General features: G+C 45.9%; 1 protein-coding gene across 8 annotated transcripts in view; it reads right to left on the bottom strand.

Annotated features, from left to right (window-relative positions):
* LOC119456502 (rho guanine nucleotide exchange factor 11-like) overlaps positions 1 to 14,912 on the bottom strand; it is a 159,694-nt gene that overhangs the window by 30,186 nt on the left and 114,596 nt on the right. For 6 of the 8 annotated variants that reach the window (XM_037718320.2, XM_037718326.2, XM_049669909.1 and 3 more), the window contains 3 exons: positions 7,800 to 7,858; positions 6,266 to 6,340; positions 2,993 to 3,407 (listed from right to left, as the gene is read on the bottom strand). In XM_037718320.2, coding sequence (XP_037574248.1) covers positions 2,993 to 3,407; positions 6,266 to 6,340; positions 7,800 to 7,858 — 549 coding nt within the window. The remainder of the gene's footprint in view (positions 1 to 2,992; positions 3,408 to 6,265; positions 6,341 to 7,799; positions 7,859 to 14,912) is intronic. The other 2 variants (XM_049669910.1, XM_049669914.1) reach the window with 1 other exon arrangement.

Below are 14,912 nucleotides of genomic sequence, written 5' to 3'. Positions count from 1 at the left end.
CGGAATCGAACCAGGGACCCCTCGCTTCCGAACGTGCGGCGCTAACCACTACGCCACGAAGCGCACATGGACACATGCACCACGATGACAATAAATACCCAACATTAACGAAAGACAGCGCGTTTCTAACGCGTTTGTGCTAGCGCGTTACGGCCCGTGTAAGAAGCTGGTGTAAGACGCTGTGTCTCCGCCTTACCCCTGTATTCATAAACGCTCCTCGACTTGAACTTGACTTGTCACCGCCCTGGGCAGCGCGTTCGAAACGCGTTGAAGGCAGTGGCAAGTGAAGTTCAAGTCGAGGAGCGTTTATGAATATGGGGGTTATACTCTCTCAGCAGTCATGTGATGGCGTCGGCAAACGCGGTGCACGTTCCGGCATGTGTAAACAGCTGCGTAAGACGCTGTGGCCTCTCCCCCTTACTAGAGAGTACTGCACGTTTCTAACGCGTTTGTGCTAGCGTCCCCTTAAGCGGGAGATGGTGCAATTATAATGAAGGGCGCTGTTATAAAATAGGAATGACGTCACATATGGCGCGTTTCATTAGTGGAAGTCAATCGTTCGATTTAGTGCGGCGAGACTGGGCGAATTACACGGAAGATTCACGGTTTACCGATGATTCCCTCCGGAGCTTCGCCCACTCATCATCATTCACCCCGTGGATATGCGGTGTTTTCTTTTGCATGTGTAGCCTGAGGCACAATGCCCTGAAGAAGATTTTTGCAAGGATGGGCAATTTCACAATGTAATTTGTGAATTATCATTTAATGAAACGTGATGGAGTGACGTTTTGAGTTATTACAGTAGTCTATTAAAACTGACTACTACTGAAAAATTTTAACAAGCTCACTACTGACTTGCGAGTAAACATCTCATGTGGAGATGGCTATCTTGCAGTTCATTTTGTAGATTTTACCCTTTAATGGTCATTGTCATACATGTACAGCGGTGAACAAACGTTAACATGCCTTCTTGGAATGAAGTGCCGTATAAACATGCTGCGGAAGTGCAGCAGCCTTCTGTGACTTCTATAAAAAATTGGCATTGTGGTGCTGCCTTTCGGCATCTATCAAATTGAAAACTGATTTTTTTTGCGTCTCTTTATAGTGTCTGCCACCATGATAGTTTGGGAGTATTCCCACTTCACTCAACGTACTGCTGCATGCCCACCCGCCACTTGTGCACTTCGTAATCTGCATTCTTGTGCAGGTCGTTTCAAGTTAAGGACGTCGGCAAAATCGATTTCTATCTCATTTAGCATCACTCAGCGCGCCACTGCAAAATGCTTGCCCACATGGCTCTCCCGGCAAGCGTAAGATTACTTTGTTTACAGGTGGCTGCTCGCAGACCAGCAATGCTACCACATATGCATCTCTTTTTGCGAGGAGTGAGAGTAGGCATGTGCAAACATTCAATGTTTTCGAATATTCGACTGAATTTTACTCTATTCAATATTCACTTCGGTTCGAATTGTAATATTAGAACTGAACGAATATACAGTAGAATTGCGCTAATTCGAACTCCAAGAGGAGCGGAAATTTACTCGAATAAAACTAGAGTTTTAACTAGGGAGACTCTCCTTTAAATATAGTGCCCGATCAGTTGTGTGGCACATACGGTGTGCAAAACCAAAACCGTGACTGGGATCGCATAGGAAAAGTCTTATGTTTCCTCCATCAGTCCTTGATGACATCTGCTGGAAGAAGCCTAGGTTCTGCAATAAGTCCAAGTGCAATGAGATGGCGCCAATGCAATAAACGCGTGCGGGTGAGCCGAGAGAAATGGTGGCTTGATGCGCGCCGCACTCACGCGTGCCCAGTGTTGGAGGTGCTCACATGGCAGGCCTCGCTGTCGCTATAGGTCCCTGGGGCCTATCATTCTCTAATGATCCCCGTCATTTTTCATTGTTATGGCCCTTGGTTCGAACATGAACTGGAAGCTTCCGCACCGCTGTCTTTGCTGGGATGGCAGTCTCCGTGCGATACATGATAAATATTGAAAATGAAATGGCACGTTTCAAAACATGGGCCCTAGTTGTGTCAAACTCATTTTTAAAACATAAACATAAGTTGTGTGAATATTATAACATTTGTAAAAAATCAATTATGCTAGTTTAGGCATGCATACAACAATAAAACTAGCCCCCCCCCCCCTCCCCCTATATATTTACAAATTTTATAAAAAAAACTTGTCGCTTTAGTGTCAACTAAAAAATTATTTCTTCTGTTTCTGCAGAAGAGGTCGCCACAAACAAGCAGCCATCTACAAAGCCCCGAAATGTCGCTTAAATAAAGCTGTTTCCCTCCTCCTCCTCAAAATAAGTCACTCTGAAGAATTTAAATATGCAATAAAAGAAATATGACTCTGGGGGGATGCTTTTGTTTTGAGAAAATGTGACCCTTCAAAGGGTTAAAGATAGTGCAGGTGATGAACTCGCACAGCACGTTCATCCAGCAGGAATGAGTTTCCTGTTTTCGAAGGACCTCACCCATGAAAGAGCAAACGCAGCCGGCTTGTGAACTTGTCTCACTACTTGACCATGAAACTATGGTGCCACTGCTGTGTTGCTTCGTTTAGGAAATGTCTATACTAGGCCACTCAGTGTGCTTAACTAGCTTTATCAATGGTTCAGCCCATAGTTGACAGCAGTTTTGCATTTCTAACAGATGCAGTAGGCAGGCACTTAATGCAATCACATTAGTACACAAAGAAGACTGCAATGTTTAGTGTCCATCGAACAACTGAGTGGCAACAAACAAATTGAAAACAAAAAAGTAAGTTCCAAAGTTGTTGGTCAAGGTCATGGTGAATTCACTGCTACGCTTTAAAATCCATCTTTACAAACTGCCCTTTTGCTGCCACATCATATCAGTCGAGTGGTTGCCCCATATGGTACATACATTCTGCCCTGTAATCCCAGTTAGGACACAACTTCATGTGCACAGAGACTTTGTCCAAAGCATCGCCCAGTAAAGCACAGGGGAGGGAACCAACCATGGCAAGCATCATCGGGCCAATGTCGCCGATGAGCGGCTCCTGTGCTCGCCGCCGCTTCATGAGGGTGCTGAAGCCCTGGTGAATGCGCAGCAGCTCATCCAGGTTGGGGAACAGCCGCTGCAGCAGCTCGGGGGCCAGCAGCTCCTGCTGCTGCAAGGGTCGCCGAAAGATGCGCTCAAGCACTTTCAGCGTGCGCACGTGCGACCGTTCTGTGTGGAAGAGCTCATTGAGCACGTCCTGCCGCTTTTTCTCCTTGGGCTTGAGCTGCCGCAGCGCTTCGCGGCCCAGAGCAGCCTGCCAGTCTGGTGGCTCCAGGTCCCACTCCAGGTCAGAGTCATCCAGGGGACCCAGCGGGGGTACCTCCCCACGATGCACCGCCTCCCAGGACTGGCTTGGGCTCTCCAAGCTCCTGCTGGCAGAGGCGGCACCCTTGTCAGTCAAGCAGTAATGCATGTTTGGGCTAGGTGGTAGCAGTGTTAGTAACTCAGCAAAAAAGTAACCAATTTTAGCTAACTTAATCACCTTAACGACAACAGTGCCTTCTTGGAGTCTTAGCAACTTTGTTAAATTTCCTCACAGGACTTTGGCTAAGTTCAGTGCCTCGTTCCAATTTTATACCAAAGAAGATAGATGCCATTTGTCATTACTTCTAGAGACTTACCAATGAGCTTATTAGGAAGAGATCTGTGCACATCAAAGCTGCTTTTCTATACAAAGCGCAACCTTGAGATCTGATTCAGTTCTAAGAAATTGGAGGAGATGTTCCCCTCCTTTTCACATTTCAACCATTGACTTCGAGTGATTGGGTGTAAGACCCCTGAATAAGCTAAAGGGAGCAACATTCCCCCTCTCCTGGCCTCTCCTTTTTGCAGTGGTCAATCGCACATAGCAGTCCAATTGGCACGATCATGAGCAACTATCATGGCATTGGTATGGGTAATGGCGTGGACGCTCATGCACGTTTCCGCAGAAATGGCGGAAAATGGCGCCAGCATAACCACGTGGCTCCACTCCACCAACAGGAAGGCGTCGATAAGCCACAGATGTCCTTGCCTGCCCTCACTCACAGCTTGGACAGCAAGATAAAAGAACGTCCCTATCTTCAGTTTTATTCAGGGGGCTAAACTTGGTGCATCTATTCGTACCCCTTGACATGAAATTTACTTTTACAAGTACTCCGAGACCAAGGACACAATGCCCAGCACTGCACCGGCGATCTTCCGCTGACGCCTGCCAAAGCCAAAGTTGCCAATCTGGCACAGCATGGCACAATTTCGTTCATTTTTCCGCTTTAGACGGAATTTGGCAGAGCAACTTGATTGAGTTACAAAATTGTGCATTCGGCGCAGGATTCCCACTCCTGCATTAAGAGCCTTGAATGAAATGACTAACACTTCCCAGGATTCACAAAAGAATATGCTTAGAGCTATTGCTCTGCACTTGATACTGCTGGAGCATATAAATCGAAACTTTGCCACACATCTCCTGCTGACTTGATTGTTGTAACAGTACTAGGCAAAGAAGGCCCTGAGGTTAACACAGGTGCATTAGAATGACATTCTAATATAGCAGCAACTAGCAGCATCAGTGTGTGGTGTGTGGAGTGCACGACACGGTGCAGTGGATGGAGATGACAAGGAGCAGACGACAAGCAGTGCGTGTGCGGAGGCGAATTCCATGCTGGATGGAAAACGACAACGTCGAAGACCGTCCGGCATGTGAACACGCGGCGCAAGAGGAAAAAATGAAAGAAAAAAAGGCATCCAATCGCAAGAGACCACGAAGCTTCGCACGGCCAATGAGCAAACGACGAATCGGCCAGAGCGGCAGAAAAGCGAGGCGCGCTGGCAGAAGAGAGGGGGAGTTCCATCCAGAAAGCGACGCCAGGAGAAGGTCGGCCACCGGACCGGGAGTTGAAGACGGGCCGTCGGGTTCCATACCCGAGCCACCAGGACTTCACCCGACCGGGGCCTCCTGCCAATGCGTTCCTGGGCGTCTCCACTCAACCCGATCGTGAACTGATGCCCGAGGCTGGCGAGCTTCTGCGCCGGTGGGCAGAACGCGAGCAGTTGGGCTTCGGGCCCGAGTTCCACGCCCAGCTGCCTGGACAGAACGCCGCCGCCGTCTATCCATGCTGCCAAGCCACGCTCTGATCGTCTGTTCAACAGTCCAACATACCGACCTTTGGTGAGACCGACGCCGCTTCTCTCGTTGTCTCGTTTCCGTTTCTCCGCATCGCGACTGTAGTACGCACTCACACATGCGGTGTTGCATCCCGAATTGGCAGGGCGCATTCTTTGGTTGTTTCCATTGAGGCAGGCCCTTTCATCAGCGTCGCCCAGACAGCGACAGTGCCCGACACCGACGGTGACGGACAAACAAGCGTCTAAGCATTCTTTGGGTGCTTCCCCCACTGCCACCCCTTCCTCAGCGGCCGCCTACCTGGCGACGCGGCCCGACACCGGCTGAGACGCGATGACAAAGAAGCTCACCTAGAAGCGAGCACAACCACCAACTTCGTGGAATTACTACCGTGGGAACGGCGACGATCTCGGTTTCCCAGATGGCCACGTAGTTGCGGCAAATGCGAAGGCGAGGGTGCAACATTAGAGGCGGAGTTTAGTGAACAATACGACCGCTATGATTGGCCGCATCAAGGTCATCCGATTCCCTAGTCGAGTCAACTAGGGAAGACGACTGTTTTATAAGCGGACACCTTGGGTGCAGTGGAGTGTCCTGACGTGCTCTGATATGTGCTCAGACATGTAGTGAGCCGAGACTTTCAAAGTTCTCCCCCATGAAGTGGGCTTCCATATTTGGAGGCACTGCAAATATGTAGAATAACCCCTTTTTTTCTCGCTATTACTCCCGGACGTACTCATCCCTTTGGCTGAAGGATCACCGGCCTAAACGCTACCCGAGTCCCAACAGCGGCCTGCCTGAACTTGCCTGCTATCATTAGCGTTCTAGCTCTGAGTGTGTTTCTTCTTGCGAGTTTTTCATTGAGTGTTTGTTTTATGGTTTTCTTTTCGTTTTTAGTTATATTAAAAGTTTTGTGTGTGCGTTCTACAACAAACGGCTTTGTCCTCGATGGGGTTCTCGGAGGCTCCACCTAAGCCATTAAATAAAAGAACCTGCATCACAAATTGCCTTGCCACGGCATAAATCTCTGCCATGAATCAGGGATCATAGCACTGCTCACAGGATCCAGAAAGCTGCAATTGTCAACAGCATATCACAGATAGTAAGCAAGAAGGGTAGGGCCCTCACCTGGTGGACAGGCTGGAGTTGGAGGAGCTGCCCGAGTTGTTGAGGTTGGTTGGCTTGTCATCAACGTCCACATCGCTGCATAAAGACACACACACACACTGTGGCCAGACTCCAAACAACTAATCAGTCTGCATGAAATAAAATGCAACTGTCACTATGTGACTGCTTTTATGATGTCAGCATATAAAGAGGTGATTGACATGCTGTGGCCATGCAGCTCACGATTTAACACAAACAATGCTGGTAATTCTCAATCATTGGTCTAAACAGAACAGACTACACAAGCGGTAGCCTGCAGTTTTAAACGCACCTCCTTTTTAGTAAATTGTATCCGTAACTGCTAATGTTTTCGAAGCACAGAATCACAGAAAGAAAAAACTTGACCACAGCCAATGCATCCCTCAAAAGATTCAGGGGATGCTTTGCCATTCAAATCGCTCCAAATTTTTGGTCACAAGCAAATTGAACTTTCTGCAAGTGTCCCACTTTTGCTATCAACTGTACAGGCAGGAACAAAATAATACAGGATCTGCGAGCACCTGACAAATGGCACTCTTGTGCCAATTCATGCTTGTGTGCCTGTCCATACGCTAACTTTTTGCCAGCTTGGTGTAGGAATCATGATGATTGCAGAAGATTACGCTAGGAAAGCGCTGTCCTTTTCAGTATGCAGAGTGTGCAATGCATTGTTGCACGTCACAACGGCTGAAACAAACCCTGTTCGCCTGGCGTTATGTTCTCCAATCATTGCAATTCCTACAGCAGGCTAGCAAAAAGTCAGCGTACGGACTGGCGCATAAACATGAAAGGACACGCGTATGCAATGCGATGTCTTGACAGAAGTTGCTTGCTTCCTTGCATGAGTGCAGTTTGACACACGCTCGCAAATCCCATATTATATTGTCGCCGCCTATACACGCACAAGGTTCTTGCAGGTTGGTTCACCTTTCTTAGTTTATTTCATCATTCCATTTTTCTTGCATTAACGCCTTTTCATACAATAAGGGATTCAACATATGTACACAGCTTACCATATATATATATTTTTTTCTATTCCCATATCTACAGTCACCCAGAGGGCACATAACACAACATGTATTTTTGGCATAACAAAAGTGCAAGAAATACAAAATATGACAAAAAGACGGTCATATGTGAACCAAGTTTCCTAGTTACTGTAAGTTCTTTGTCACTGAAGGGCCCCCCCCCCCCCCCCCCTATTCATTTAACTACAATTAAAAATGTCCAAAGTAACATTTTCCACATTTTATTATACATTATTATCTGTTCCTTGAGCTTTCTCTCATGCAAGATCCCCATGTACCCCTTCTTTCTCAAACTAAACACAGTCCACACAAAAGGTCAAAAGTAACACTACATACTGTACAATGTTCTAGAAAACACATGATATGCGTTCAAGTTTCCACCAGCGGTTGTGCTGTTACATTTGAGATGGCGTACAGTGGTTTAAGAGCAAAGCAAATGCAGAGCAAACCAAGTTCATCAAGAATAAAACAGTGGCATGCACACTTACCTCTTAGACCTTGGGATGTTGGGGTCACTGCGCTTGCGATAAGATGGCCGTGTTTCCCTCTGTGCAAAACAGGATAAGATGCCGTTAGCTAAAACCCCATTTGATGTCGTCAAGACTTTTACAAGCCTGCTCAGCAACTGCTGTGAAATGTGTCTGCAGCTCACTAACAGCACCAAAATTTCTAGACTGCAATCCTGCCAACCCGTGAATTTCGAAGTTCATAAAAATCTGGTACACACGACACCTATGGAGGGAGGGAGGGGGGCAGGTATTACATATGGTTTATTAGTTTGCCTTAAGACTAAGAGGCAGCTTTAGCTTGGGGGCTCCCATCTAAATAAAAAATATCTTGGTATCCATATTACAACAAACTTATCATGGAAGACGCATACAACATGTTACAGCAAAAGCATCTAGCACACTTGGTTACCTAAAACGAAACCTACGTGAAACCCCTTCAACCACTCGTGAAATAGCGTACAGAACCTTTGTTCGTCCTAAGCTCGAATGCTCGATATGATCGTCATAGTTTGGCTGCACTCAAAACACTTTGGCTAAGTGGATCCTCATTCACACATTTAAACTGATTGTGTATAAAATGTTGATGTGTTTGCTTTACCCTTGTGTACATAAAACTGTTGATACATAGTTGTGCAAATTTTTTCTACACATGTATATTTACACATCTTTGTTAGTGTATGCTTGTCTTTCAGTAGTAATGTTTATTACAACCTGCTGTATAACTTGTTCATTTCTTTCACTATGTTCCCTTTTCTGCCCCTCCTGCTTGGTCTTCGGACTGCAATATGTAATAAATAAAAATAAAATAACTCAGGAATATTTAATAAATTCTCTCGAATCTGTTCAAGACTGTGCCGCATGTTTCATCGCGAAAGATTACAGTAGGCATTCTAGTGTTACTGCTATAAAGAAATCGCTATCACTCCCATCTCTTGAATCAAGAAGGACGATAGCTCTGCTTTGCTTACTGCAGAAAATCACTCACAGTCAACACACAACTACATTACCCCTTCCCGACCATTTCGCACATCTCGCCACTTAATAACGCACACAGTTTCCCATGTGTGTTTGGCCACACAAATGCATTTAATAAATCTGCATTATCTCTGCCAATAGCAGCTTGGAACAAACTTCCAAGCCACATTGTTGAAATGAATAATCTCGAATCATTTAGAGAAAGATTTAAAAAAAAATTATTGCATAGTCATGCACACACGTTGTTTCATTTGTACCATGTGACTTAACTGTCGTCATCCTCGCTTCTTGCAAGCAGTTTATAGGTATACGTGTGTTTGCAGTTCTTTGCCAGGATTTTGATGAGCCATGCGCGTTTCTGATCGTCCATAGTGTTGTTGTTCATTCGCTTGATGTTAAACGGTGTCTTTTTTCAGTAGTTTGATTTGTTAGCTATGTTCTCCTGTTTTCACTACATGTTTCTCTTACCCCCCTCACGCAATACTCCAGTTGGAGCCTGTGAGGTATGTGTATAAAAATAAATAAAAATACATGGGAAAGGAGAAATGGTTTTTCTCGGCAACCATTGCACCAAATTTGATAAGGTTTGTTGCATTTAAAAGAAAAGTTATAATCTAGTGACTGTTGGAGGCTGTCAATTTTTGAATGGACATTGTTGTAAATTGCTAATTTTTAAAAAACAAAACTGTCAAGTTGACAACTCATAACTCAGCAATGAAAAACGATATCACAATTATGTAAACTGCATTTAATAGTACACCTAAGCGGACAAAATTGATTTATTATACATGGCTCTCAAATAGACCACTAATATGCGAGTAGGACTTTGCAAAATCCTTGTAAACAATGTAACAAATTCACGTAACATATAAATTAATATATCACATTTATGCATCACATTTGTCCGCTTTGGATGCTCTAACAGATGAAGTTTGCAGAACGGCAGAGCTACGAATTTGTAAACTTTGTGCTTCCATTTTTTTTTTAAACTTATCAATTTTTGAAGCTCCTTTTAAAAATTTGGGCCCTAAATAAAAATCTTGCTTCCAATGATCACTAGAATTTAACTTTCTCTCGCAAGTGCAACAAATTTTACTAAAATTGGCTTAGTGGTTACCTCAGGAATGTGTTTCTGCGTTTTACATGTATTTGAATAGGCGGCATCAGAGTTGGGCCCGAGCTAAAGCTTCCTCTAAACACACATCTTGCATAGGATACATACACACTTTGTTTATGCTTTACCTTTAGATGTAGACCACAAGGAGAAAAAGCTTGAAATAGAGTGACAAGCAACACACTGTTTATAAATCACAGTGACCTTTTCAGCAATTCTGCTGTTGGCTATTTAACCTTCAATAACTTGTCTGAATAAACGTTCTCAAAGCAAGAACCCCTATGGTGCCCTTACATCATCAGAATACTTCCAAGGGTATGTGTGGTCAGAAACAAGCAAAATGTTGAGCGGGTCTTGTGTGCAGTACTAAATATCCGTCTGCAATCATTACTGTGAGGAATTGATGATGATATTTGGTGTTTTTTTGGCGCAAGGGCCAAATGTGGCCAAAGAGCGCCAAGACAATGAATGGTATGTTTGCCATGATCAGTGGGTTCCGATGGTAGGATGCTATGTGGCTGTAAAGGGGCCTAAGAGCAAATCGCGGTATATAAGCGTAAAACATATATCGAATAGAATTATGGCAGTGACGTGTGGAGTGATCTGTGGGTCGTGAATGTATGAGAAGTGGTCATGGTGCTAAAATTAAGGATATAAAAGCAGCACAACGCCTACCGAAGGCCTTTGTGAACAAAGACAATGAGGCACGTGCTTTCTTTAATAAATTACCGCAGCAGTGGCCTCTGCAGAGAGGCCGTGCTACACTGTCACCTGGATAGATAACACGGAAATTATGTATGTCTTTTAAAAACGCGAGAAGTGATTCATATTTAAAAAGAGGTTCATTGCCCAAAAACATAGAAGGATGTAATGGGAGATATTGCCGTGATGGTAATGGAAAATGTTTTTTCCTCCGAGGCTCCAGTTCAGGGCACTGTAAGAGGACATGAAGTACACTGAGTGGCTTGCCACATTCATCACAGACAGGCGGATCGCCACCGGACAATAAGTAAGCATGTGTACTGTATGTGTGTCCTATCCTGAGTCTGCAAAGTGTAACCTGTGTGCGGCGTGTCTTCAATTCTGGTGGCCAATGAGCGAGATGAGGCTTGATAGTGTGTAATTTGTTGCCCGTTTCTCTGTCCCACAGACGTTGCCAGTAGGTCCTGACCTTTTTCTTGATAAAGGGCTTTAGGTCCATTACAGGGACGGCTATGGGTGAAGTGGCAGCGTCTGTATGAATTACTGTGAGGAATTAATCACTGCAGCATTATCACTGTGATCCTGTGGAACCTCAGCAATACATCTACACCTCAAATTTTTTCCTACTTGTACCCGCTGTACGTTGGGTTTCATATTTTTTTCAATATGTCCAACCAAAGGTTTTTGCATAGATATTTTGCAATTTTACAAATATGTTTTTGCAAACAAAATTTATTTTTGATGGAGCATTATTAACACTGCAGAATCCCCAAGTTCGTCAAATTTATGGAAAAATTGAGCAAGTTGGCAATTCACTTGTAGCACAGCAGCCCGCTACCACTAGCCACTAACATCCCCATGAAATCAACAGTGTACTTGAATATCACCACTGTTTAGCACTCAAGGAAATCGGAGTATGAACTATTGCACAGATTAGATATGTAAAGTTGTTTATGGTGTCGCACACAATATTTAATCTAAATGTACAAGCCTTGGCCTTAGTTGTTTTGTCCTGTCATCTGGATAAAAACTTCAAAATGGGAACGATTGGGCATTTACAAAATACAATATCGCTCGATTGTTTTGAAAATGGTTTCCAGGCATAGTCTATGACGAGCAGTCAGGGAGTGCAATTTTGCATTACTAGAACAAATACAATACAGTTAAACCTGGATATAACAAAATTGACAAATTCCGCAAAAACTTTGTTATAAAGAGGATTTCGTTATATGCAGGTTCAGCAAGAAAATTTGAAAAAGAAACGCTTACTGTTTTTACTCGATTCTAACACGCCCTCGATTGTAACACGCACTCATTTTCCGTTTTCGTCGAAGCACTCATCCTTGAAATGCCACACCAGGTACTGGATGCGTGGACGCGTGTCGTTTCGCACAAGCGAAAGGCGTCGGAAACAAAGAGCGCGCGACACGATGGCGTTGTAGCGTCGTATAGTGTCACCTAGTGTCAGGCTAGTGAAGTGAAGCGCAGAGACTTGCGCAGTAACCAAAGAGTGGCGCTGCCAGCGCGTAAAAAAAAAAAAAAAAAGAGAGAGAGAGAACGTTTTTTTTTTTTTCCTTCGGCTACATCAACTGCAAAAGGAGAGTGCCGGCTTGGCGGTCTAGGCCAGCTGCAGCAAGCGGCGGGATCAGGTTTGAATGAAGGGAGGGGGAAAGGTCACGCCCGCGGCGGCAAGATCGCCGGGTCGAGGGATGAAGGCCTGCCTCGCGCACACGTGCGCTCACTCTCGCCTCGCAGTCGCCGTGAATTCGAGCGCACCAAGCGCGCCGCCACCGTTTTGCATTCCGTCGCAGCGGAGAAGGTGCTTCCGGTTGCTGCTCACGCAAAAATGACAAAATTTTGGGCGAAATCTCTACGTTGTCGGCAGGGGCAATTCATTATTTCGAGGGGGTCTCCCGCTGCCACTTCGTTACGTAGAGGTCTCAAATACATGTGCTTCTGTGGAGTAATGGCGGGGAAAAGAAAAACTTTGTTATATCCAGGCATTCATTATATGGAGGTTCGTTATAAGCAGGTTTAACTGTATTATGAATATTTCTGAAGTTAGATGCAAGCTGTCAAGAGATTTATCTCCAAACCACAGAAAAAGAGCATAAGAAAGTTCACGCTGCACACTTTGGTTTTTATACTCCTCTATGTGCGAGTTACATTTGTAATAAGACCACTATACACGCAGGAAAGGATGCTGCTGAATCCCTGCTTTTCAAGCACACACCCTTTAATTATGAAACAGACCCCAAAAGAAAGTCCATATATGACCACAAATCCCAAGGCATACAAATTATGAAGAGTAAATATTGTTGATCAGCTCAAACCATCGCTTGTTTTGGCACAAACTCACACCTCTAATTGTGCGCTGTGACAATGCTCTCCACAGGCGACAGAAAAGCCACTGAGTTATCATGCACATGTGAGAGAGAGAGAGCATTAAGGTGACCTGTTGGTTTGAATTTTCAATCATGAAAGCAAAAATTTCGATGTTTACAAAATCACATAACTGAAAGACCTCTCTAACGGAAAAAGAGAAGACACTAGGGTCAAAAGAGAAACATTGATCCAGTGAGCTGCCATATTCATTCCTTCTTTAACTTGATGTACCACATGGTAGTATCATGCATCATTCTCCTCCAGTGGTGATGGACAACACATGCAGAGAGTGTGTGTGCATACATAATGCCCTAGGCTTCCTTATGAATCCACAAATGAATTCTGGTGTTTTTACATGCCAAATCAGGATTTGATTACGAGGCACGCCATAGTGGATGATTGATACTGACCACCAGGGGATCGTTAGCGTGCCCCCAATGCACGAGGCATGGGACACGGGTGCTCTTGCATTTCACCCCCATCGAAACACACAACCTCATGCTTAGCAGTGCAACACCATGGCCTTAGCACTAAGCCACCACGGCAGGTCTTTACCTGTCCGTTTTATGAAACCAGGCACTTATTAAATAGGGATTACAGCATCCCAGTTGTATTACCTTTGCCTAACACTAAAGAAAGACAAGGAATACATCAAATGCTGCAAAGCATAAGGACTGCAATTTTGTAGCAATGCCTACCACTCAATTCTATGCCACTTTTATCATCCAACATTCGCCGCCGACTGTTCTTGTTGATAACGCGGGCGGGACATCGCTCTGCCCACACACACACATACAGAAAAAAGCTGTGATTTGCTGAGGCTGCTCCAACATTAGGCACAACCCTCTCACGTGATGGGAGGTATTATTCTATGGCGCCACTCGCGGATGACGGTCATGCCAGTGCGTGGGAACACGCGCGCGGCTGAGAATGCCCCAAACCCCCCGGTTTCGAACCCCCAATGTGGCCCGCACACTGTGCTGGAAGGTGAAGGCAGTCACTGCCGGGTCGGCTTTACCTTGTTGTGCCTGGTGTCGGAGAGGACGCGTCGGCCAGCGGGTGGCCGCTCGGCGCGTCGCGACGGCATCGCGGGACTGGAGCCGCCGCGGACCCGCCATGCGAACCCAAGGTCGCGCCCCAAATAGCGCGCCCTGGACGCGGGCCAGCGGCCCCGCTTCTTTCGCCAGGTTCGGCTGCGCAGCAGCACGACAGTGCATGGAAAAGTGCACGGTGCTGCCGCCCTGGCGCGCGGACCTACGGGGGCAGCGCGCGACAACGTCGCAGTTCTTCCAAGCCCTCTCGCCCGATAATCTCAGGAATCGCTGGAGAAGGCACACCAGGGAGAATATCTCGGGCGCGGTGACGCTGTCCAAAGCACCGTTTCAGGGGACGAAAGATGATTGTGATCGGTGATCCGTCGATCTGCGCAATGTGCGTTCGTGGGGTGGTAGAGACGCTCGCGCGGGGAAACGCCGGCACGCGTTACGGCGACCACCAGACACGCAGGATGGAATAGGCACTGCGGTTTTGACAGCTCAAGTGGGTAGGCCCTCGTGATCAGAGAGTTGCGTATAGTATGAAACGCGATTATCTGCACACCGATAATTGCTACGACACTACGTCAAGACCTGCCGGCCTGTTTAAAGTCCCTATATAAGAAAAGTACCGCCATCCTTTGATCAACGCCGCTTCGCTCTCTCCTCCGATTGGACGATGATAGCGCGCGCTTTGACTTCTTTATATTTTGTTTTTCTTTCCGCCTCAGAGCCATGTTGCAAGTCGCTCTGCGCAGCCGCAGTCTACGGCGGCGGCGCGCGCCCGGCCTTAAAGTTTCAACGTGGACTTTCTAGGGCCGCCACCGTCGACCTGCTTTCGCAAGCAAAAAATAAAGAAAAAAGCAAGCGCTTTAAGAGAGG

This window comes from Dermacentor silvarum, chromosome 6, assembly GCF_013339745.2.
Source record: "Dermacentor silvarum isolate Dsil-2018 chromosome 6, BIME_Dsil_1.4, whole genome shotgun sequence".
In the NCBI taxonomy this organism is placed as follows: Eukaryota; Metazoa; Arthropoda; class Arachnida; order Ixodida; family Ixodidae; genus Dermacentor; species Dermacentor silvarum.
Note: the sequence above shows the minus strand (reverse complement) of the source record. Positions and strands in the feature narration are given on the sequence as shown.